The 24,684-nt window shown below is 44.7% G+C and overlaps 1 protein-coding gene across 5 annotated transcripts in view; it reads right to left on the minus strand.

Moving 5' to 3' along the window:
- Positions 1 to 11,520: 11,520 nt before the first annotated feature.
- Positions 11,521 to 24,684, minus strand: part of LOC138304092 (uncharacterized) — a 381,850-nt gene continuing 368,686 nt past the window's right edge. For all 5 annotated transcript variants that reach the window (XM_069243822.1, XM_069243821.1, XM_069243825.1 and 2 more), the window contains one exon: positions 11,521 to 12,067. In XM_069243822.1, the coding sequence (XP_069099923.1) occupies positions 11,949 to 12,067 (119 nt within the window). In that variant the 3' untranslated portion in view covers positions 11,521 to 11,948. The remainder of the gene's footprint in view (positions 12,068 to 24,684) is intronic.

The following is a 24,684-nucleotide window of genomic DNA, read 5'->3' on the forward strand; positions in this document are numbered from 1 at the left end:
TCCAAGTAAAATTTGAGCACTCTTTTCAAATCTAGGCAGTGCAAAGCTTTCTCCGCCGGAGTCTCCAGATTGGGGAAAAAAGTTGGTAAAGAAATAGTCTGATTGATGTGAAATTCTGACACCACCTTTGGTAGGAATGATGGGTGAGTTCGTAGAACCACTCTATTCTCGTGGAAGACTGTGTACGGTTCTTTGGAGGACAAAGCCTGAATCTCACTGACCCTCCTTGCGGAAGTAATGGCTACCAAAAAAGCTGTCTTCCACGTAAGGTGTTGCAAAGAGGCTTTGTGTATAGGTTCGAAAAGAGGGCCCATAAGTTTTGATAGCACTATGTTCAGGGTTTCCAAATGGGTGGAAAAACTTTTTTCAAACCTTCTAAGAAATCCTTGACTACTGGTCTTGTAAAAAAGGATTCCTGAGAAGGTGACTTACGATAGGCTGTAATGGCAGATAAATGTACCTTAATAGATGATACCTGCAGACCCGATTTTGCCAAATGGAGTAGGTAAGACAGTATGACCTCCTCCTGAGCCAGTATAGGATTCTGACTTTGCTGACGACAACATATGTAGAACCTCTTCCACTTGAATGCGTAAGAACGCCACGTGGAAGGTCGTCTGGACTCCTACAAGATGTTCATGCACTCCTGCGAGAGCCCTAGGTGCCCATACTGCAGGAATTCAGGAGCCATGCCGTCAAGCTCAGAGAGGGTAGGCTGGGGTGAAGTATCCTGCCCACCAGCCTGCAAAGGAGATCCGGTCTGCACGGCAGCCTCCTGTGAGGTTGTTCCGATAGGTTGAGGAGATCTGGGTACCAGAACTGATGAGACCATTGCGGAGCTATGAGAATCATTCTGGTGCTGGATCTGTAAAGTTTGTTGATCACCGCAGGTATGAGGGGGATCGGTGGAAAAGCGTAGAGAAATATCCCTGACGAGTCGATCAACAGGGCATTCCCTCAAGATCCCGGACGGTAGAACCTGGACGCGAAGTCTGGACATTTCCTGTTTACCTCGTCTGCGAAGAGATCCAATTGAGGCAGACCCCATTGAGCGAAGATGTCTTCGACGACTTCGTCGTCAAGGACCCAATCGTGGGCGTCCTCAAGGTGTCTGCTCAGGAAGTCCACCTCCACATTTTGTTGACCTGGTAGGTGAACTGCTGTAAGCAACATCCCTCTCGCTAGGAGCAATGCCAGATTGTCTGAGACTCCCGAGATAGGGGCAGGGATCTCGTTCCCCCTTGTCTGTACAAATAATACATTGTGGTTGTATTGTCCGTTTGTACTAGGAGAGATTTCCCCTGAATCGATGGAGCAAAAGAATTGAGAGCCGGATGGACTGGTCTGAGCTCCAGCAGGTTGATATGGTACTCTATTTTGTTGTCGGACCATAGGCCCTGAGCTTGAAGGGAACCTACATGAGCTCCCCATCCCTGAAGAGACGCATCCGTTACCAGAGTGTCGGATGGGATTACCTGGTAAAATGGAGCTCCTACTGACAGGTGAGGTCTGTGCATCCACCATTGCAACGACTGTCGTGCTCCTATCGGAAGTCGCACTCTGTCCTCCCAGCGTCCTGTGCTCTGGTTCCAGTTGTTTCCAGCGCCTCTTGGAGAGGCCTCATATGTAGCCTGGCATTCAGGACAATTAAAATGCACGAGGCCATGGAGCCCAGTAGAGATGTCACCTGATGGGCCGTAGGTGCGTCGGACTTCAGCAGGTCTTGACACTTTCTCTTTATTGATAATAGTCGTTCCTCCGAAGGATACACTCTTTCGAGCTCTGTATCCAGTATTGCTCCCAGGTAGTGGAGATTTTGCGTTGGAATCAAAGTGGACTTTTGGTAGTTGACTTGTAGACCTAGAGACCTGAAAACACTGAGTACAATGTCCCGATCGCTTCTCGCCTGTTCCAGAGAGGAGGCTTTCAGTAGCCAGTTGTCTAGGTATGGGTAAATGAAGATATTTTGCTTCCTTAGATGTGCCGCTACCACTGCTACGCATTTTGAGAAAACGCGAGGGGCAGATTTCAGGCCGAATGGTAGCACCTTGAACTGATAGTGCTGTGAGGCTATCCGGAAGCGTAGGAATTTCTGATGTTTGGGAAGGATCGGGATGTGAAAATATGCATCCTGCAGGTCGATGGAGCACATCCAGTCTCCCCGATGTAGCTGAGGGAAAATCTGGTGAAGAGCCAGCATCCTGAACTTTTGCTTTTTTATGTACTTGTTCAGTAGTCGTAAGACAAGAATCGGTCTGAAAACTCCCTCTCGACCTTTTTTCGCTACCAGAAAATAACAGGAGTATACCCCCTTCCCTCTGTGCGCGACTGGAACTTTTTCTATTGCTTTTTTCCGTAAAAGGGCGCGAGCCTCTTTGCGCAATAGGCTCATGTGAGACGGATTGCATTTGGTTGGTGGCAAGTGAGGAGGAGGTTGTCGGAACAGAAGAGAGTACCCATTCTCGACAATATTGAGCACCCATTTGTCTTTTGTTATACCACGCCACTCGTGAATGAACTCTGTGATAGTTCCCTCCACCAGAGTGGTGCACAGTGTTAAGGGAAGCGAGTCCTCATTGTTTTGCCGGAGTTTTGGGTGTGGACTGCTGTGGTCTACTTGACCCTTGGTCCCTTGTGGCCTTACGAGATTGAAAAAGTGGGAGTCCTTGCCTCTGCTGCGGCCTCTGGGACCAATGAGGGGTTTGAACCCTCTGCTGAAAAGGGCGCCTGTCGGAAGGCCTATACCTTCGCCTGAAGTCCTTTTTTCTCTCCAGGCCTACTGCTCTCATGGTATCCACTTCCGTCTTCATGCGCGCCATCTCCTCGTCTGTATGGGTACCAAACTGCGAGTTCCCGTTGAACGGAAGATTTAGGATACGCTGTTGCGCTTCCTGCTTCAATCCTGTCAGTCTCAACCAGGAACACCTTCTTGCACAAACCCCATGTGCGTACCCATGTGCAGCTAAGTCTGCCCTATCTTCTGCTGCGCTGATGATCTGATTGGAGACCAGACATCCCTCTTGAAGGATCTCCTGGAAATCCTGCCCGTCCTCCCTAGGCAATTTGTCTGCGAACCTGTTCAGAGAGTCCCAGAGTGAACAGTCATATCTGCCTAGGAGTACAGAAGCACTGGAGACCTTCATCATGGAAGCCGCCGTGCCACACATTTTCCTTCCCAGAGAGTCTAGATGTCTGCTCTCCTTGTCAGGTGGAACCGTGGAGGATGATGCTACTGAGTGCGTTTTTCGGGCTGCAGCCAATATGACTGAGTCCGGCGGCGGATCCGTCCTGAGAAACAAAGGATCTTGTTCAGGCGCTTTATATTTCTTCAAGATCCTAGCAGGATCTGATCTGAGGGTGGCTGGTGCTAAAAAGGTGTCCATGGTTGGTTGTAACAGACCAGGCACTAGCGGCAGCAGCTTTTTTGAAACCGCCCTATGTTGCAGGGTTTCAAAGATGACGGATGAGGAGGTTGAAGGTTCTGGAACCTCTATGTTTAGTTTCTGTGCTCCCCTGAGAAGCACCTCGTTAAAGGTTGTGATGTCGTCCACCGGGGAAACTCTAGCTGGTGGAGAATCCGTTAAGGTGGGGGAGTATTGTCTGACAGAGGACTCCGACGATGACCAAGAGGGAGACCTTCTGTGATGGCGTGACCGTGACCTAGATCGTCTCTGGGAGCGTGACCTGCTCCGAGATGCTGTAGCAGAGCGCCCAGGCCTCGCGGTCGACTGGTGAGAAGCAGAACGAGCCCGTCCTGCCCGCGCTGTTGGCGATGGTGTTCTCGGGAGAGAGGCAGAAGGAGAGTACATCCTCGAATACTGCAAGTCTGGGGAGGCAGTCGGTCTATTAAGGCTCTCCAACCACCTCGGTGACAAGTTGATGGGTGAGACATGCCCAGATGATGCAGCTCTCGACCGAGATGAACCACTTCTTATGGAGCCCATCGGAGATGTTGGAGTGGTCTTATCCGCAGGCGGAAGCCGATGCTCTGCTCCCTGTAAGACAGGTAAAACCTGTGTCGATGTCGACAGCTGTAACAACGTCGAAGGGAGTGCCGCAGGTTGCACTGGCCTCGACGTTGACCGGCGATCCCTTGACCGCGACCTGCTCGCCATCGTGTGCCTCGCAGTCAAGTGGTGGACTGCCGACGGCGGATGTCCTTGTTCTCACCGCTGAAGCGATTTCGACGTCACCTTTCTTGACGTCGAGGGGTGTGAGGCCTTCGGCGGCGAATGGGCACGCCGGTGATGGCTCGACGTTGATCGGTGGGTTGCCGTCGACGGAGATCTGCCCCTGCGGTGGCCATGTTCTCTCAACGCCGTATCCTTCGACATCGGTTGGGTCGCCGTCGACGGCGATCTATGACGGTGTCATGGTTGCAGTGATGACGTCGAGGGGAACAAACAGGTATCTTCCTACCTGCTGACGTCGATCTAGCCTGTCTCTCCTGAGAATGGCTTGTTGGCTGCCTGGGAAGCGAAGAGTATGATGTTTTCTGCCTCTCATGAAGACCATGAAGCCTGATCTTCTCCCTGTCCTTCAGAGTTCTTTTTGACATGTTCTTGCAGTGTTTGCAAGTGTCAGGGCAGTGACTCTGAGGCAAGCACACAATGCAGAGAGTGTGTGGATCTGACTGGGCCTTCTTCTTCCCACAGGAAGGGCACTTCACAAAAAGGGAAGGCATTTTTCAGTCAGGAAAAAACTTCCAGACTCAGACAAAGATGTTAAATGTCGAGTAAAGGTGGAAAAAACGCTGTTCTGAAGTATTTTTCTGAGAAAAACTCAGAAAAACTGAGAGCTCAATGCTCCAGGATCCTCTCAGAAGAAGCTGGAAAAAAGAACTGACCTAACTGTGAACCAACTGTCACCTCTCCTTCACCCCTGAGGCATGGTGGAATACTGGAGGTGCTCAGGGTCTTAAAGGCACGGTGCCAGAATTTTTTTGGTTCTCCTGTGTTAACCTGCATGCAGCCTATTGGCTAAGAATGCTCCATTGTTTTTCAATGTAGTTTTTTCTTCTTTTTCTCTGATGTCACTACTGCTTATTTCCCTAGGCCCAGTTATGGAGTTTTGGTAAATATTATTTCTCTTATTGTAATTTTGAAAAGGACTATTTTAAAACAAAAAATAAAATACTCCATAGAAATAAAGCATTTTAGCCTGTTTATGATTATAGTCTGCATTGCTGTTTTACACATGTATATATGAGTTTAGTATGAAAATTTGTCTACTAAAAATGCTATATATATTTTTTTCGTGCATATTTCATACTTTATATGTGTGTATTTTATATATGCTCCGGGGTCCCCACACAAGGGCGGAATATTCAATGTTTATGACTATTGATGAGGATCCCCTGGAAGAGAAACAAAGCAGCTTAGAGTAACAGGAAACATGGTTAAGTTTTGGCCCAATAGAGACAAAATCATAGATTTGTTAATTTTCTTATCAGGCTGATTTTACAAACAGCATATCTAAGAAAAAAACTATAGCACAAGAGAGCAGGAAAATAGAGATGGGTGCCGGGTTATAGCTATCTAAGGGGAGGAAAGAGTTTTACCAATACACTGTTCCACAAAAGTAAAAGAGGGAAAAGACAGAAGATTTGCAGGAAATTGTGACTTCAGCAGAATGAGAAGAGGGAGGCATAGCCAAAGAGTTGATGTAAAAAGAGATGATTAGGAAAAGGGGCAAGTTGGAAGGGTCACCCCAGAGTCAGCAGTTACAGAACCAATGATGGTAGAAGATAGGGGATAGAGCATAAATGGAGCAAAGCTGATTTCAGGATAGGGGAAGTACAATATTGAGGATAGTGTAGTGTCTGAATTAGGATAACTTTTTGCTTGTAACCAGAAAGATAAGGAGGGTGATGGGGGTTGCAAGGTAGAGAGGTAGCTTAGAGAACTATGTGGAAATCGGATCAGAGATTAAATGAGCTCATTGAAAATACAATTTAATTAGAAGATCATTTAGTTCTTTGTGAAATGTTAGGACTGTCTGTTTTATAGCTATTTTAGCCATGTTTTATATATGTTATTTTAGCAGACTAGGCCTGCGTTGTGCATTTTAGCCCAGTTACATTTTATTCAGCATTGCTTTGTTTTTCTAGCATTAGCCACATTGCAGTATTGTTTTATTTTCTCTAATTGTTCTCTCACCTAGGAAAGCATCACATTCTTTGTATTGCATTAATTTCACTTTGTGCTTTTCTCAAGGCTGCAGTCAGATAGGATTGCAGGCAAAAGTGGTACGTTGCCTCCAACATCCACAGAAATACACATCTTTATGTGGGGACATTGTTCCTAGAATATCCATTGTTTTATTATAAAAACACATCTCTGTTCCATACATGTTAGAGGGAGATTCCAGCCAGATGACCACGACTGCATGCTGATTGCGTCTTCACTACAGCTGCTTGCTTAGAGTACTGAATCCGTGGCCTACATGGAGATGGTGTCTTTTTAGACAACAGCCCTGCTCAGGTACAGGGGATGATGTCTTCCCACCTGAAGTGTGGATTAGGCTTATCACGCTGTGCTCTAACATAGCTTAGGTAGGAAAGATATATATATCACTCCTTGTGACAGTATGGTGGAACTGTTTTTGTGTTTCAGTCTCCTTGTCACAATTTTGCTTCTATTGTGTTTTATCATCCTAGTTATTGCAATACATCCCATTTGATCTAAGATGCAGTTACTTCAATAAACCCTTAATGAACTATTTTCTGCCTTTGTTTGTCTTTGCCTGTGTGAGACTAATGTAACCAAGAGAAAGGGGTTAGATCTGATCGACCACGCTTCCCCTGAGGAGTTTTTCTTGTCATGTGCCCTGTTGCCACAATCATCCCTGCTCTGGGGCAGAGATGAGGCGCTGCTAGTTAGCTGGAAAACCCAGTTTAGGCCGACAGGTGTCACTTGGTGTGGGATTGAGCTCATTACCCTACAATTCAGGTAATTCTGCTGCCCAAATCCAGTAACCTCATTAGGATAATAAAAAGCTATGCGACAATCCTTAGTACATCTTTGATTACAAGGAGGTGAGTTGATAATGGAGGAGCTGCTCAAGAGATAGAGGATTTAGATGCTTCACATTCTTAGCTTACCAATGCTTCTTGTCTCCTGACATTTTTAGAGGGGCTCTGAGGACACCACTTCCAAATTCTACTCTCCAAACAATCCTGCAGGTAATTAGCAGTAAGACAAAGCTTATTATTTTTGGTGTAGGAAAACCTAATCTTAAAGAACTTACTCCTGGTGTTATTTTTGGCCACTAGAGCTTTTATTCATGAGATGCTAAGAATCTGAGTGTGGTTTCCAAGCCAAATATGCCCCTCAACTAACTGGTCAGTGTGGTGAATAACAGTTGCTTCCCACTAAAACATATCCTGCTAGTTCTCTCTGTCCCCATCGGTGAGAGGCGGAGCTATAAAGTTTTGTCCTGGCTAGTGCAATGCATTACATGCTAGCTTGCCTGACACTCATTTCCATTTGCATTTCTATTTGCTGCAGGGGTGCAGAATACAGTAATCTATCTAGTTTCAAGTTTTAGGCAGAGAGAACCAGTGAGCTGGATGCTGGTCAAAGAGATTGTGTAATTTAAATGTGTACTCCAGTGCTCTCATAAAATGGCTCCAAGCTATCTTGTCATTTGTGTTCATGCCTATACCTCTGCTAGTTACAGGAAAAATCCCACTTTAGGCTGTTATTTAGTGGAGTTGCAAACTGCAGAAACTCACTTCCTTTTTATTTGTGGGAATCATGATGATTTTGAGAAACAAAATGAAGACAACTTTTCAACTGCATTGCGTGTGGCTCCCAAGTGTGCTTGTGTTTGTTAGGGGACAAATATGACATCTTTTCTGATTGACTGTAAAACCTAAGACAACAGAAAATAGTTTGCTGCAAGTAAGACATTGTGCTTGACTGCTTTCCTTTATGAGCAAGTCATTCAAGTATGGAAAGGCAAGTATGTAGCTGTGCCAGAAAGGCACTGCCACAACCACCAGACCACTGGTAAACATATGGGACTGTCTAAATGGTAATGAATTTATGGACTGCAGAGAGCACGGTGGATGGGGATGTGGAAGAAGGCATCCTTGAAATCAAGGGTGTTGAAGTGCGATGAAGTCCTGGAGGGTGGCCTCCTTGAAGTAATTAGGTCTGTTATGTGTTGATGTAGTGGAGCGCTTACAGAACAAGGATGAGCTGCAAAGTTTTATCTTTCTTTGGAATGTGAAAGTAGATAGTACACTTCTGTCCCTTGCTGTTGCATCAGGGTACCTTCAATAGCTCAGTTTTGAAGTACTGCCTAAACTTCCTCCAGCAGAAGCTTGCAATGCTCTAGAGAAATGTTTTAGGTGCATATTGAGGTACTGGGTGGAGCAACATGGAACTCAAGGAAGTGGTCTTGGAAGATGATGTAAAGCACCCTGCGGTTATACTCCCCACTGTGCCAGGCTGAAGCTCATTCGCCCCGACTAGTGTTGGATGGACACGTGAGAAGACCATTTGGGTCAATGTGTTTGGACACCTCTGAGCTTTCTATGCTAGTTTCCACAGAAACCAACGTTTTGATACTACCCCATAGCTGTACATTTCTTTGAAATGTCTGTGGTTGTGGGAGATACTGGCCTCAAGGAGTGAGAGAAACCATGGAGCTGGCTCAACTTTGTGGCCCCTGAAACCCAGCCCTTGGCTGCTTTTGTTGCATCATACCACTAGCTTTGCTTGTGTTGGTGTCTTTTTTTATATTCTACAGCATCTTAGCCATACAGGCACAGAAGAGATGATCACCTTTGAAGGACAAACTAACAAGGTGCTGTTGCACTTCAAATCGAAGGTTGAAGACACAAAGCCAAGCAGGACGTCAGACTAGGATGTTAGTATTAATTTACCTGGAGGTTCTATCTGCAGCATCGAAAGCACAATAAATATTAGCACTGGACATCACTTTCTCTGCAGGTCTCTTCCGGCAGATGTCAAAGAGGTGAGTCTGTAGGCAGCTCTTCCATCTCTACCCACTGATCTTTATTATACCTTGGTGGTTCGGACACAGAGTTAGTAATATGTAACTGGTTCACAGCTCCCATGGTGCATCAGTCTTATTATGCACAACCAGGGAGTTAGCTGGGACATACCCACAAATTAAGAAAGGGTCTTGTGGAGCCAGTATGAATTCATTCTCCACTCCACAGGGAGTAACTATCCTTGATGTGTTTGAGGAAATATTTAAGCAGTGTCTTTAACATGGGAAGGAACTAAGTAGAATGCTGCTTTCGACAGAATCTATTAGAAAACCGTTCTCATCTTCAACATGGATGGGGACCTTATGTTGTGCCGCTTCTCTCAATATGACAGAATGATAAGCAGTGGAATCCTTTGACAGCAAACCCTTAACAGGAGAAGCCTCTAGGGATATGTCATCCTGAGGATCTTTCCTATAATAATGCTAAGAGTCCTGATGATCAATTGGCCCCAATTGTTCATAAGATGGCAGTGGGTCAGAAGAATGTTCCTCGTCAAAATCTTATAATCATCTAGTGATACATGCATTTGGAGTACAGGTAAGACTGGCTTTTATTTGGGATTGGGAATAGGGTATGCCATCACCTCCACATCAAAGTGAGTTTCCTCTTACATGGAACATAAAATGAGGAAGGCGGTGGCGTACATATAAGACCACTATAGGGATCAATGCAAATAGTGTGTTGTCTGCTATGTGGCTGTTCCGTTTCTTCCTGAGAAGGGGCTGACAGAGTAGACACTGAGTGCATGCTCAACTTTAATACTTATTTCAGCACCCAAGGTATGTCAGTAGCCTCTTGGACTCGAGCTTCGGCACCTTGACCTTAAGGACTTCCTGGTATTGAAAATATCTTTTGGCGACGCACGGTCTTAATGTTATTGGGCTTTACAGACTTTTGAGGTTTTCCAAGAGCAGTACCTCAATCAAGTTGTGTTCCTTTCAGGACTGTTTTTGGTGTAAAGCCAATGAACAATGTGATGTTACCCCCAAAGGAAGGATACTTAGTAGGCAGAGGAGTTCTGTGTACCTGTGCTTGTATGGGTAGCACCCAGCTCTTGGTGTTGATGTTAGAAACCCATAGCTTTAGACCTGGATGTGGATTTTGTGGACAGCCTTGGAGATTCCTTGTCATAGTCACAGTTGTGAGATGAAACATACGTTGGAGTCCGCGCCTGCGAGGCACCCTGGCTATCAGATGAGCCTCCCCTATGATCACTGGAGTGTGTTCTTTCAACATTTTTGGAAACTGCGGTGGAGAGTGAGTCTGAAGGGTCCTGGTGCACCACTGAGGAGTAATGTACCAAACTTTGATATTGTCATGGCCAGATGTTTTTTTTTCAACTGAAAGGTATTACAAGCTTACTATGTGCTATCGCTGTGGAACCTCCGCAGACAGAGGTTAAATACCCAGTGCTGGTCCAACCACAAGAATTTATTATTACAGGAAGGACAACATGTAAAATGTGTTTTCCAAACTCTCCCCTAAATGAGTCACTCATACACCTCCTGCCCCTGACTTTTCCACTGATTCAGCCCTGAGGTTTTCGAATGTCAGGTGATGGTCTTGGTTTTCACCAATAAAGCCTTGTACTGCAGCATAAAAATGTAGATTGGTGTGCAGCAGAACGGAGCAGTCTAAACATTTTTCAAACCGGATGGCAGAAAAAAAACACAATCTAAGGTAGACACTAGATCCTGGTACATGCGGGGTTTCAGGGAATGTATCACAAGTCACCTCAAAACTGAAAGAATGTCTTCCAAGAGGAAAGAGTAAAGCAATGGTTGAATGTGGTAGGGTGCGGCAAAGCAGTGTGGGGTGGTATTGTCCTGCTATTGTGCTTTTCAGCACTTCACTCTCCACTGCATTAAAGTGGGTAGTTTTCAGGAAAGGTTGTTGTATGATTGTTTGGGAATCACCTCAGTACTTGTGTAGTTGTGTAGAGTGGGGTGGTCCAAGTGTAAGAGCATGAGTGCAGTAGTGCATTTATAGTAGTGCTGTACTATGGTAGTTTCCAATGGTGTTATTGTACAGTGTTGCAGCTTTATAACGTATCTCTGTGGAAGTCATGGCATTGCACTGCAGCAGTAGTGTGGTGCTGGAGATACGTGTACAGTGCTGGGGCAGTTTTGCAGGTGGTGAGGGGTTGGTAGTGTGTTGGTAAGCTGTCAATGTCCTGTGCTCTTGCATTTCAGGGTCAGGTGCTGATGTTAACCACAAACATTGCTGCAATCTTATCATGCCTGACTTCAAATATATCATTCACACAGGACAGGGTCTTTTTCTGTTCAGTGGATGCACACCACTTAAGTTCAAAACACGCAATGCAATAAGTCAATAAAGGGTCTAATCTTCTTCAATGAACCACAGCACTTCCATGGGACTGCTTGTTGTAACCTAAATGGTGGGCAGTGTTAGAAAGTTTTCTTTGTTTCTTAAGACTTAGGTGTTTCTTTAAATGCATCCTGTAAAACTAAAAGATACATTTACATTCAAAGTGAAGTTAAACTACTATTTTATTAAAATAACAATTCAGTAGAAAATAATGTAGAACTAAATATTCAAATTTTTTCACACTAATTATCTTTTTAGTAATAAAGTGAATAACTAACTCATTAGACCAAACTAATTCTTAACTTGTAAGAAATGGGAATGGGGGTTATGTTGAGATTCAATTTAGGAACAATGACATCTTATAACTGAATTTGGGAGGGTTAAATTAAGGGCAAAAATTAGGATAACTGTTTCTTTGAGAGGATACCCACTTTTGGAGGCTTAGAGATGGTGATGCTTGGGCAGGTCGTAGGGATTGGTCTGATGTCAAAATGAAGGCAAACTGGACTGTGTAGGCAATTTGCTTTTCGCCACCATGCCTCCGAAGAGAAGAGTAATATGATCACATTTTGATGAGAGTCTGAGTTGGGCTTCAGTTCACAGACCGTTGAAGGACATTACTTTGTGTCTGGAGAATGCTGACCACTTGCTGAAGAAGTTCATTGGTGCGCTGGTGGTAGTCTTCCAATCTTTGGACTCTAGTGTTGAGTTCTTTCAGAAAAGAAGAATAAAAGATGAAAATTAATACCTCCAAGTACATTACTAGGTTTGATCATTTGGCATACTTGCAATTATTAGTAGCCCTCACACTTAGCTAAAACCATATTTGTCTTTTTACCAATTTTTATATGACAAACTAAATCTGAATTCCCAAGATCAGTTGTTAAAAAAAAAGCAGAAGATGTAGGAAAGTACCCTCTTTTTGGCATGGTTATCTCTGTTTTCTGCCTGGTGTCAGTGTGCTTGACTGTGTTCACTGGGATCCTGCTAACCAGGACTCCAGTGATTATACCCTCTCTTCTCTAAATCTTGTTGTTGCATACTGGTAACCCAGTATTTCACCCACAATTGGCATACTGGTGCCCCCTTATAAGTCCCTAGTATATGGTACTTAGGTACCCAGGGCACTGGGGCTCCAGGGGATTCCTATGGGCTGCAGCATATCTTTTTCCACCCATAGGGAGCCCATGCAAAGGCTTCTGCAGGACTGCCTATGCAGCCTGCGAGAAAAGGTGCATGAACCCTTTCACTGCCATTTACACTGCACCAGGTCACTTATAAGTCACCCCTATAGCAGGCTCTCCAGCCCTGAGGGCAGGGTGCAGGGTACCTGTGTGTGAGGGCACCCCTGCACTAGCAGAGGTGCCACCACAACCTCCAGGACCATTTCCCCAGACTTTGTGAGTCCAGGGATGCCATTTTACGCTTGCACTGGACATAGGTCACTCACTACCTATGTCTAGCTACATAATGGTAACTCTGAATATAGGCATGTTTGGTATCAAACATGTTGGAATCATACCCCAAGACTTTTGCAAGCATTGGTTGTATGATTCCATGCACTGTGAAGCCTCCTTAGAGGGCCCCCTCTATTACCATTCCAGCCTTCTGAGGTTTTCCAGGCAGCCCCAGTTGCTGCCACCTCTCAGACAGGTTTCTGCCCTCCTGTTGCTTAAACAGCTCAAGCCCAGGAAGGCAGAACAAAGGATTTCCTGTGGGAGAGGGGTGTTACACCCTTTCCCGTTGGAAATATGTCTTACAGGCGTGGGAGGAGTAGCCTCCGCAAGCCACTGGAAAAGCTCTGAAGGGCACATTTGGTGCCCTCCTTGCAGAATCCAGTCTACACCGGTTCTGGGTCCCCCAGTCCCTGCTCTGGGGCGAAACTGGACAAAGGAAAGGAGAGTGACCACTCCCCGGTCCATCACCACCCCAGGGGTGGTGCTCAGAGCTCCTCCTGAGGGTCCCTGGGCTTTGCCATCTTGGATTCCAAGTTGGTAGGGAACTCTGGGAGCATCTGAGTGTCCAGTTCCAGCAGGTGATGTCAGAGCCCACCCCTGATAGGAGCTTACCTGTTCAGCTGACCAATCCCCCTTTCAGGGCTATATAGGGTCTCTCCTTTGGATAGTTCTTCAGAGTCGGATTGTAAGACTCCAGCAGGAATCCTCTGCATCCTCCACTTCACCTTCTCACCGAAGAAACTGCATCTGGACCCTCCAGGAACTCTACAAACTGCAACAAAGAAGCAAAGACGACTTCTGCAACATTGTATCTTCAGCTACTGCCGGCAACTGCAACTGTTTCACGGTCGGGCATCCCCAGAGGACAGCCTGTCTTCAGCCTGCACCAGAAGAGCTAAGGAGTCTCCCTTGGGGTGAAGGAGTTACTCCCCTGCTTCTGCAAGCCCCTTCTTCATCGATAACCGGCTGCGTGGATCCCTTCTCCTGCTGAGCTGCGTGGATCCTGCATCACGGGTGGTGGACTGAATTGGTCCCGACCATCCTGACATCCTACTGTCCAACTTTGGTGGAGGTAAGAGTTTGTCTGCCCACGCAAGACAGTATGCACCGCATGTTTTGCAGTTGCCAAGGCTTGTTGGCATCCTTCCACAAAGTTCTTCGTGCACCATGCAGCTCCGGCCTCCAGCTCGTTATCCTGCGACGCACATGTTCCTGAGTGGTTCCACGGTGGCTTGGATCATTTGTTGTAGTGCTGCATGCGCTTCCTTTTGCACCTCCTTTGTCTCCGTGCTGTTGGACTCCTGTGCTCACTGCCTGGTCTTCTGTGGGCTCTCTGAGTTGCTGAGAGCCCCCTCTGACTCCACCTCCTGGGTAGAGTCCACCTGGTCCTTCTTGGTGATGGGCAGCGCCATTTTCTGCAAACCACAAGCTTTGTGTGTGCCAAGGCTTGTTGCACCAACCAGGAACCCGAATCTGTCTTCTTGGGTGCAGTATTTGACTGTTCTACTTCACCAGTGGTTCTTCTTTTGCACCTTCTTCCGGGTTAGCAGGGGCTCCTGTTCTCCATGGACTTTCTTGTGCTTCTTGAACTTGGTCCCCTTCTTCCAAAGGTCCAGGAATCTACTGCTGATGTCGTGCAGTCTCTTCTAGCTCTTGCATAATCTTCTTTCTCGTGTTTCTGTGTGTTCTGAGAAAGTTACTGTGTTATACTCCTGCCTTCCTGGGTTTTGGGGTGGGTTCTAGTACTTACCATTGGTGTTTTCTAATACTCCCAGCGCCCCTCTACACACTACATTTGCCTAGGTGGGAAACCGACATCACATTCCACTTTCTCAGTATACGGTTTGTGTTCCCCCTAGGCCCATTTCGAACTATTGTGATTTTCACTAATTGCATTGTTTTCTAACTGTGTTTACACTTGTTTTTGCATACTAGTGTATATAACTTGTGTATGACCTCCTAAAGGAGTATAGTCTCTATGGCATTTTTATCACCAAAATAAAGTACCTTTATTTTTGTAACACTGAGCATTGTCTTTCATGTGTGTGAGTACTGTGTGACTACAGTAGTATTGCATGAGCTTTGCATGTCTCCTAGATAAGCCTTGGCTGCTCAGCTACAGCTACCTCTAGAGAGCCTGGCTTCTAGACACTGCCTACATTTCACTAATAAGGTATAACTGGACCTGGTATAAGGTGTAATTACCATAGGTACCCACTACAAACCAGACCAGCCTCCTACAGAAGGTACGACCTATCTTGGAATAGGAATATGGTGGTAATACTGTGTTACTCCTGATGTGAGGTGTAAAACTTGGCATGTAAAGGTCCAGGGGAAATCAGTGTGTGGGGAAAAACTACTAGGTGCAGTATTTTCATACACAATGTAATTCCTAGTCAGTCCGAAATCTTGTTTGTGCTAAAATCTGGATTACAGGCAGAAGAATAAAGAGAACCTACTACAATGACACTCTCTTAAATCTTAAAATACGGTACAAATACAGTGAACACGTGGGCATTGTGTCCTAAAACTGAGAACATGCAGTTAAACAAAGATCACTTTTATGGAAATCGGTCAATATGTATCGGTTGAATACCAACTAAATAGCTCTGAAATAATGGAATTTCTATACTGATCACAATCTGATGTTAAATACCAGAATTATTTTTTTAAACTTTATTTACAGAAATTGAACATTTGCAGGCCATCATGGATACATTTGTAGACTTTAAACCTACATAACTGTTTTGCTGTATTACTGATGAGTCTATGGGACTGATAGCATAAACCACTGGAGCACCTAAGGAACCCAGGTAACTGGCCCCAAAAACCCCTAAACAAACAAAGCTTAATCAAATTGTAGTTTTGTTTGCACACAACCTAAATAATTACAACAATGTATGCCTCATTCTCAAACAATACAGTGCACAAGTTTAACCTATTCACCACAGCTGGCATACAAGCCAAAATGTTATCAACAGTGCCACGTCTCTTTGCAAATGCTTTAGGAGGGCCCCTTTTCAAATCTATGCATTTAAGCTTGAACAATAGCCCTAGTCTGACCACATTTTTCCCCGCCAAAGGTTTGATAATGACTCTGCCTGAATAAGAGCCATAACTTCCTGTATTTCCCAGACTGGGCTACCAGCGAATCAGCTTTTAAAGTAACACCTTTAATATCTTTCATGATTTTCAATATTATTTCCCAGTATCTCTGGGCATGATTTCCACATGTGGGCCATAGTTCCTCTTACAACACATCCCGTCCAGCAATGAGATGAAGAACAAGTTAATCATCAAAGCAACTTTATTCGGTTTACAAGGACCATCAAAGCATACAAAATGGTGAAGATAAAAATATAAAACAGTATTTATATAATAAACATTCAAATTTGCTTGGTTACTTTTTATAGCTCATTGTTCCTTATAACAGGTTAAAACATCATTTATTTATATGCAGCAGGGCCTACAACAGTTAAAATACACTCTAATGTTAAACTTCCGAGATACAAGAAATCTACAGTCCTCTTTTGAGCCATAGTAAGTCAGTGAATTACCCTAGGACAATACAAAGTGCTAAGTGCACAGAGAGAAAACAAACAGCTGGGAGTCATTAAAACTGGTTTCAAAATAGATTACAACCAACACCAATGGATACACCGTAGATGATAACTCATTTACCCTAAAGCAATGCAAAATGCTAAGTGCAGGGAGAGAAGGTGAGCAACTGAGAGACGTAAATATGAGGTTCAAAAGATGAAAACCAACAGCAAAGGAATTGTCCATTTTAATGTACTGGTGTATAAAAGTAGATCATAAAATATCCGCACACATGATAGAAACTTCTACTCTTCTTCTTTATTAAAACACAATCTTTGAGCACTTGAGCCAAACATTTAATAAACACAGACTGACAGAATAGAAAATTGGGCCTGAAGGATCAGTCTTTAAAATTCTGGGTGCAACTAAATAGCGGGTAACCCTTAGGTACAGACACACTGGGTGTAGCAACCTCCTGCGGGGACCACAATATTCTGGATAGAATTACCAAACAAGTTCCTTCGTCTCAGGGGCCAAACATCAGGCATTGTATATATCTGAATCATGATTTTTTGTCAATTTATTAGAAAAAGTCTTCAGGGGTAAACTGCCCAGGCGAAATCGCACATACAAACTTTCTGCCAAAGGTGGTGTAATCATATCTAAAAAAAGTTCAAACTTAGGACTTGACTTAAAACTGATTAACTGATTGGTCAAGCATCCTAAAGTTACTCTTCTTGTGGTATACTGATCACACACCAATGCCCAATACCTTGTTTGAATAACAGCTGCCTCTAATTTGCGTATTTTCCCAGGGTAGACCCACAGTTTAACCCCTTCGCTGGCAGGCCGTTTCCCCTTCAGGTGCCAGGCCTTTTTTTGGCTATTTGGGGCAGTTCACGCTTAGGCCCTAATAACTTTTTGTCCACAAATGCTACCCATGACAAATTTGCGTCCTTTTTTCCAACATACTAGGGATTCTAGAGGTACCCAGAGTTTGTGGGTTCCCCTGAAGGGGACCAAGAAATTAGCCAAAATACAGTGAAAATATTGTTTAAAAAAAAAAAAGAAAATAAGGGAAAAAAGGGCTGCAGAAGAAGGTTTGTGTTTTGGTCCCTGAAAATGGCATCAACAAAGGGTTTGCGGTGCTAATATCACCATCTTCCCAACTTTCCGGAACAGGTAGACTAGAATCAGAAAACCCAATTTTTCAACACAATTTTGGCATTTTACTAGGAAATACCCAATTTTTACTATTTTTTGTGCTTTCATCCTCCCTCCAGTTAGTGACAGAAATAGGTATGAAACCAATGCTGGATCCCGGACAGCTAAACGTTTCTGAAAAGTAGACAAAATTCTGAATTCAGCAAGGGCTAATTTGTGTAGATCCTACAAGGGTTTCCCACAGAAAATAATAGGTGAAATGAAAAACTATTGAAATTGAGGTAAAAAAAACTGCAATTTTTCTTTACGTTTTACTCTGTAACTTTTTCTTGCCATGTCAGATTTTTTAAAACAATATACTGTTAGGCCTGCTGGAATCTTCTGGTTGCGGGGATATATAGGGCTTGTAGGTTCAGCAAGAACCCTAGGTACCCACAGTCAATAAATGAGCTGCACCTTGCAATGGGTTTTCATTCTATACCGGGTATACAGCAATTCATTTGCTGAAATATAAAGAATGAAAAATAGGTATCAGGAAAACCTTTGTATTTCCACAATGGGCACAAAATAAGGTGTTGAGAAGCAGTGGTTATTTGCACATCTCTGAATTCTGGGGTGCCCATACTAGCATGTGAATTATAGGGCATTTCTCAAATAGACGTCTTTTTTACACACTGTCTGACATTTGGAAGACAAAAATGTAGAGAAAAACATGGGGCGATAACACTTGTTATGCTATTCTGGGTTTCCCTAAGTCTCCCATTAAAAATGGTACCTCACTTATCTGGGTAGGCCTAATGATTGTGACAGAAAACGCAACATGGACACATCAAATTTTAAATTGAAATCTGACATGTTTTCTGCAAAGTGCCTAGCTGTAGATTTTGGCCTCTGGCTCACCTGGCACCTAGGGAAACCTACCAAACCTGTGCACTTTTGACAACTAGACACCTAGGGCAATCCAAGAGGTGGTGACTTGTTTGGCTCTCACCAGGTTCTGTTACCCAGAATTCTTTGCAAACCTCAAAATTTGGCCAATAAAAACACTTTTTCCTCACATTTTGGTGACAGAAAGTTCTGGAATCTGAGAGGAACCACAAATTTTCTTCCACCCAGCATTCCCCTAAGTCTACCAATAAAAATAGTACCTCACTTGTGCGGGTAGGCCTAGCGCCCATGACAGGAAATGCCCCAAAACACAACGTGGACACATCACATTCTCCCAAAGAAGAAAGATGTTTTTTGCAAAGTGCCTTGTTGTGGATTTTGGCCTCTAGCTCAGCCGGCGCCTAGGGAAACCTAGCAAACCTGCACATTTTTGAAAACTAGACACCTAGGGTAATCCAAGATGGGGTGACTTGTGGGGCTCTCACCAGGTTCTGTTACCCAGAATCCCTTCCAAACCTCAAAATTTGGCCCAAAAAATACTTTTTCCTCACATTTAGGTAACAGAAAGTTCTGGAATCTGAGAGGAGCCACAAATTTCCTTCCACCCAGTGTTCCAAGTCTCCCAATAAAAATGGTACCTCACATGTGTGGGTAGGCCTAGTGCTCGCGACAGGAAATGCCCCAAAATACTAGGACACATCAAAATGATCAAATACTAAACTACCTGTTTTTGCGGGGGGCACCTGTCTTTTTGGTCCTGGGCTCAGCAGCCATCTAGGGAAACCTACCAAACCCGGACATTTCTGAAAACTAGACACCTGAGGGAGTCCAGGGAGGTGTGAATTGCATGGGTCCCCCAATGTGTTCTTACCCAGGATCTTCAGCAAACCTCAAAGGTAGCTAAAAAAATCAAACTTTTCCCACATTTCTGTGTGGGATCACCCAACCGGGACAAATTTCCTACCACCCAACATTCTCCTCAGTCACCCGCTAAAAATGATACCTTACTTGAGTATGTGGGCCAAGTACCTGTGACAGGGAAGAGCCAAAAACATGTCAAAATTGAGGGGGAACCAAAGCGGGTCCAAAAGGGCTGTTTGAAAAAAAGTATTTTTAGGCTGACAAGTGCAGCAGAATTTTATCGGTATAGATGAGACAATGTTGGGTGGTAGGAATTTTGTGGATTCCTGCAGATTCCGGAAGGTTCTATCACAAAAAAAGTGGGAAAAATGTGTGATTTCCAACAAAGTTGGAGGTTTGCAGGGTATTGTTTGTAAGAAAATGGTGCAGGGTGCATGTGAAGCACACCACCCTGGAATCAACCAGATGTGTTGTTTTCAGATGTGTCTTGGTCTTGTGGATTTTCCTACATGACAGCGTCCCAAAGTCCAAAAAGTGCAGCCCTCACCATTCCTAGTGGGATGATTATGAGAGTTACTAAGCTCTCATGGCCCAAATGTAAAACCAATGTAAATGTCCTCTTGCTTGTCATTAGATAAGATGTTTTAGAGTGTGGGGGAAAGCTGAAAGACTGTTACCCCCTTTAGTTGGGGTGGGGGCATAACCAGGCCCATACTGGTTGTTAGCCACCACCCCACTATTTTCTTTTTTTTTTAATTCCCTGGCATCTAGCAGACTTTCTGCCCCCCCGGGTGTGGATTGGGGGTAATTGCCCAATCTGCTCACTGGTGGGCAGAACAACTTTGGCCCCATTTATTTGGGGTGGAGGTATGGCCATAATCTCACCCTCTTATTTTGAAAAAAAAAATCTTCCCTGGTCTCTGGTGGGCTTTTTGGGCCTTCCAAAAATAGGCCGGTCTGCCCTGAAGGGAGGCAGATACGGCCAACAGTAATGTGCCCCGATGGGGAGTGACCCTTGCCCAAGGGGCTGCCCCCCCAAACAAAACACACACATAAACACACCAATCCCTGGTGTCTAGTGGTTTCTGCCCCCCTTGGGGGCAGATTGGCCTAACAAAAATAGGCCGATCTGCCCCCAATGGGGGCAGAAATGGCCTAAATAAAATTTGCCCCCCAGGGAAGTGACTCTTGCCTAAGGGGTTGCTCCTCATACATAAAAACATAAAGTAAATAAAAAAAAAAATATATATCCCTGGTGTCTAGAGGTTTCTGCCCCCCCGGAGGCAGATCCGCCTAATTATATTGGGCTGATCTGCCTACGGGGGGGCAGAATAGGCCTAAAAATATTTTGCCACTCCTGGGAAGCGGCTGTTGCCCAAGAGGCCGCTCCCCTTATGCGTAAGTATGATAAAAAAAAAATCCCTGGTGTCTAGTGGTTTACGCCCTCCATGGGGGCAGAAATGGCCTAAAAATAATTTGGCCCCCAGGGGGTGACCCTTGCCTAAGGGGTCGCACTCCACATATATAAAAAAGAAAAAATAAAAGAAAAAAATTATCCCCTTTGTCTAGAGGTTTTCTGCCTCCCATGGGGCAGAATGGCCTAACTATATTATGTCGATCTGCCCCGGGTGGGGGAGCAGAAAGGGCCTAAAAGTATTTTGGCCCCCTGGGGTGCGGCCCTTGCCCAAGGGACTGCTCCCCTTATGCCTAAGTATAAAAACAATAATAATTCACTGGTGTCTAGTGGTTTCTGCCCCCCCGGGGGCAGATGGACCTGTTTATATTAGGCCGATCTGCCCCCGGGGGGCAGAAATGGCCTAAATATTACTGGGGAGCAACCCTTGCCTAAGGGGTCGCTCCCCACATATAAAAAAAAAAAATAAAAAAAAAAAATATCCCTGGTGTCTAGGGATTTTCTGCCCCTTCCTGGGGGCGGATGAGCCTAATCATATTAGGCCGATATGCCCCTACGGGGGGGGCAGAAATGGCCTAAAAACAGTATGGGCCCCCAGGGAGCCCCCCTTGCCCAAGAGGCCGCTCCCCTTATGTATCAGCGTGATAAAAAAGAAAATTCACCGGTGTCTAGCAGTTTCTGCCCCCGGGGGGGGGGGGTGGAGAAATGGTGTAAAAATAATTTGCCCCTCACCGGGGAGCAACCCTTGCCCAAGGGGCCGCTCCCCTTATGCGTAAGTATAAAAACAATAAAAATTCCCTGGTGTCTATCAGCCAAATTATATTAGGCTGAGCTGCCCCCCAGGGGGGCATAAATGGCGTAAAAATATTTTGGCTCCCAGGGAGCGACCCTTGTCTAAGGGGTCGCTCTCCACATATAAAAAAAAAATAAACAAAAACAAATTATCCCTGGTGTCTAGGGGTTTTCTGCCCCTCCCCCGGGGGGAAATCGGCCTAATCTACCCCCGGGGGGGCAGAAATGGCCTAAAAATAACATGGCCCTCTAGGGAGCGACCCTTGCCCAAGGGGCCGCTCCCTTTATTGAAAATACCTAAAAGAAAAAAATTCCCTGGTGGTCTAGTAGGCATTTCTGCTGCCCGATTGCATGACGATCGGGCAGCAGAAATGCTTCGAGAGACATGAAAGGAAAGGAAAGGTATTTCCTTTCCTTTCATGTCTCTCCCACCCCGCTTTTGCATTTCTATTCTGGGATCGCGCTGGAAGCATGCGAGGTGACCTCTGATGAGGTCAGCGTGCGATTTGCACACTGACGTCATCAGACGTCACTGGCGGGGTGGGGGGGGTTCAGGGTGGAAGGGAAAGCGATACCTCTTCCATCCCCGACTGGGGGTGTGAGAGGGAGGCCCACGGGGGGAGCGCTAGTACTCCCCCCGTGGGCCGTGTGCAGGACGAGCTGGTCTAGTCCCAGGCACAGGGCCACCGTGTGCCTCGATGAGACAAGCTCACCCGGGGAGTGGGAGGGGTTAAGCCAACGCAAGTTTCCTGCACCAAGTGGAGACAAACTATAGCCAGGGAATTTTTGTAACACTATTCATCTTCATCAATTCCCTCAAAGCCTCCTGATAATCTATTAGCTCAGGAGTAGACCATATTCATATCCAATACTTCAGGGGTTTTAATTGTGCCATATCTGCAATTCGTTTGGTACCTAAATAAAAAAACAATAGAATGACAGGGTTACTGGCAGGACAGAGCTAATGGATCTAACAGTTATTCTCCCCCACTGCCAGTTTCTGAGTGTCAACATAATCCCAAAGAGCACAGCACTTTGGGCTTTGACACGATATGCCTCCATGGCCAGTGTTATTGACCGCACCTGGGTCTGCTTGTGTAGTCGCAATTTAGCTTTGGAGCTTTGTACTGTAAGCAGAGACCTTTTGCTGAGTTGAGATACCCAGCAAAGCATGTCTGTCAACTTGACAACCATGTATTCAAAACTAAAACCTCTTTTTAGGGGTTCGTGAGTAATTTTAACAGTGCTGTTCCTAGTTTTACCCATCCCAAATACCATATATGTGGCTTTAGGTAAGTTCAGTTCTAAACGCCTAGAAGCACAAAAAGCCAAAAACTTGTCTACTAAATTTCAGAGACCTGTGGGAGTCTTCGAGATGAGTAAAGAATCATCTGTGAAGAGCAATATCGGAATCCATTTGCCGTTCAGGACAAAGAAGTAATTTCTACAATTATAGGCTCCTTGACCACATCGTTTATGTACTGGTTGAACAGGGTGGTGCAAGAACACACCTCTGATGTACCTCGTATTGGATGGGAATTCTGTTGGTCAGTTCACCCTGACTTCCCCAAATCCCAAAATTTATCTTCATGCAATCTAGCAATCAAGTTGACAAAATTTGCAGGTGTTCACATTTGTGTTAGCACTTTCCACAGGTTCTTAAGAGGCAAAACGTCAAACACTGCTCTCAAGTCAACCAATGCTACATACAATTTTTGGTTGTTGAGCAGAGCATACTTCCAGTAAAGTAGGGTAAACCTGAAAACCTAAACAAAAGTACTGGTTTTGGTGCGGAAGCCCACCTGGAGAAATGACAGAACCTGATCATTGTCCATCCAAACTTGCAACTTATCGAGTACATGTCTTGAAAAACATTTTAGCAAGTTGTCGGTTAGGCTTATGGGCCTATAGTTAGACAGACTTGAAGCATCTTTCTTAAAAACAGGAATAATCTCCAACCCCCTCCAGGTCTCTAAATTTTCACCCCCAGTAGCAACTGCATTAGTTAAAAGATTAACATACAGGGCCCATATCTGTGGTTCAGATAGTTAAAGTGTGGCTGGGCAGTAACAATGTCTTCTTCGGCATAAAATGTGGAGAAATGGCCAACCCATTTTTCTAGCTGGATATGATAACACTGGGTGTTAACACTGTCTAAATTCCCATGGGAGATAAAATGCCAGAAGGATCGGATGTCATTGGTTTTTGCAGCTGACCGCAGGTCCTGCCAGTTTTTATCAATCCACTCACTTTTGGCTTTAGCAAGTGCCACTTTATATCTATGCCGTATTTCAGAGATATCGAGCTATGATCTTTAACAGCCTTTCTGCAATTTTGTTTAGTGATTTGCACTCTGTATTATGCCATTTCTCTCCCCTTCTATGGGTAGGTTCTTTTTGAACAATTTACTTGTAAAACACATGCTGGGATTTTTTTAAAACATTTGTGAATAGGTAAAATTGTCATTAAGAATGCAGAAATTACTTAAAAATCAGAGAGAAAGTGCACATAGTATTTGCAAATCTCTGAATACAATTTATGATTGTTCAGTACCCGGTGGCCAAGAGACTCTTCTAAAGTTGTTAACTATAATAGGTTCAGGTACTGGGGTATGGCAAACAGTCAAGGCCCTGCGGAGAGACTGTTTCTAAAGATAGAAGCAAGGGATTGTGGTACATCGAGTAGGATATAATCAATGACACTGGTATAAAAGCCCCTTTTGTTTCTAGGTCGGAACAAGTCCACCCACTGCAGGCCCTAAGACTTCTCCCAACCACAAGGGAGGGAAGCTGAAGTACTGCATTGAGAAAACAATGCTGGGCTTTACCAGATAAACTAGGAATATTTCATAATTCATCTTCATCCTCGATCAATGCGTTGACTGATGGAGAACGCTCGAAGGAAGCACTAAAATCCCCTGCTACCATGATTTGTGCTCGCTGCTGATGGATACCAATCAAAATCAGAACAGGGGAGTCATTACTAATGGGAACATACCTAACAAACATTGAACAAAACGAAAAGTAACCCTGAAGGAAACCTAAACTGAAACCCCATTAGATCTGGAGAATCTATTTTTAACTGTGTATGAGTGCAAGCATTGTATGTTTTCACTAGATCTAGCAAGCCTCGAACTGCCCTCTCAGTTTTCTTTGGGAGAGTAGCTTCAATTATATAAGTAGTAAAACCATTGACAAACATTGTTTTTCCCT

This window comes from Pleurodeles waltl, chromosome 7 (assembly GCF_031143425.1).
Source record: "Pleurodeles waltl isolate 20211129_DDA chromosome 7, aPleWal1.hap1.20221129, whole genome shotgun sequence".
Taxonomy (NCBI): Eukaryota; Metazoa; Chordata; class Amphibia; order Caudata; family Salamandridae; genus Pleurodeles; species Pleurodeles waltl.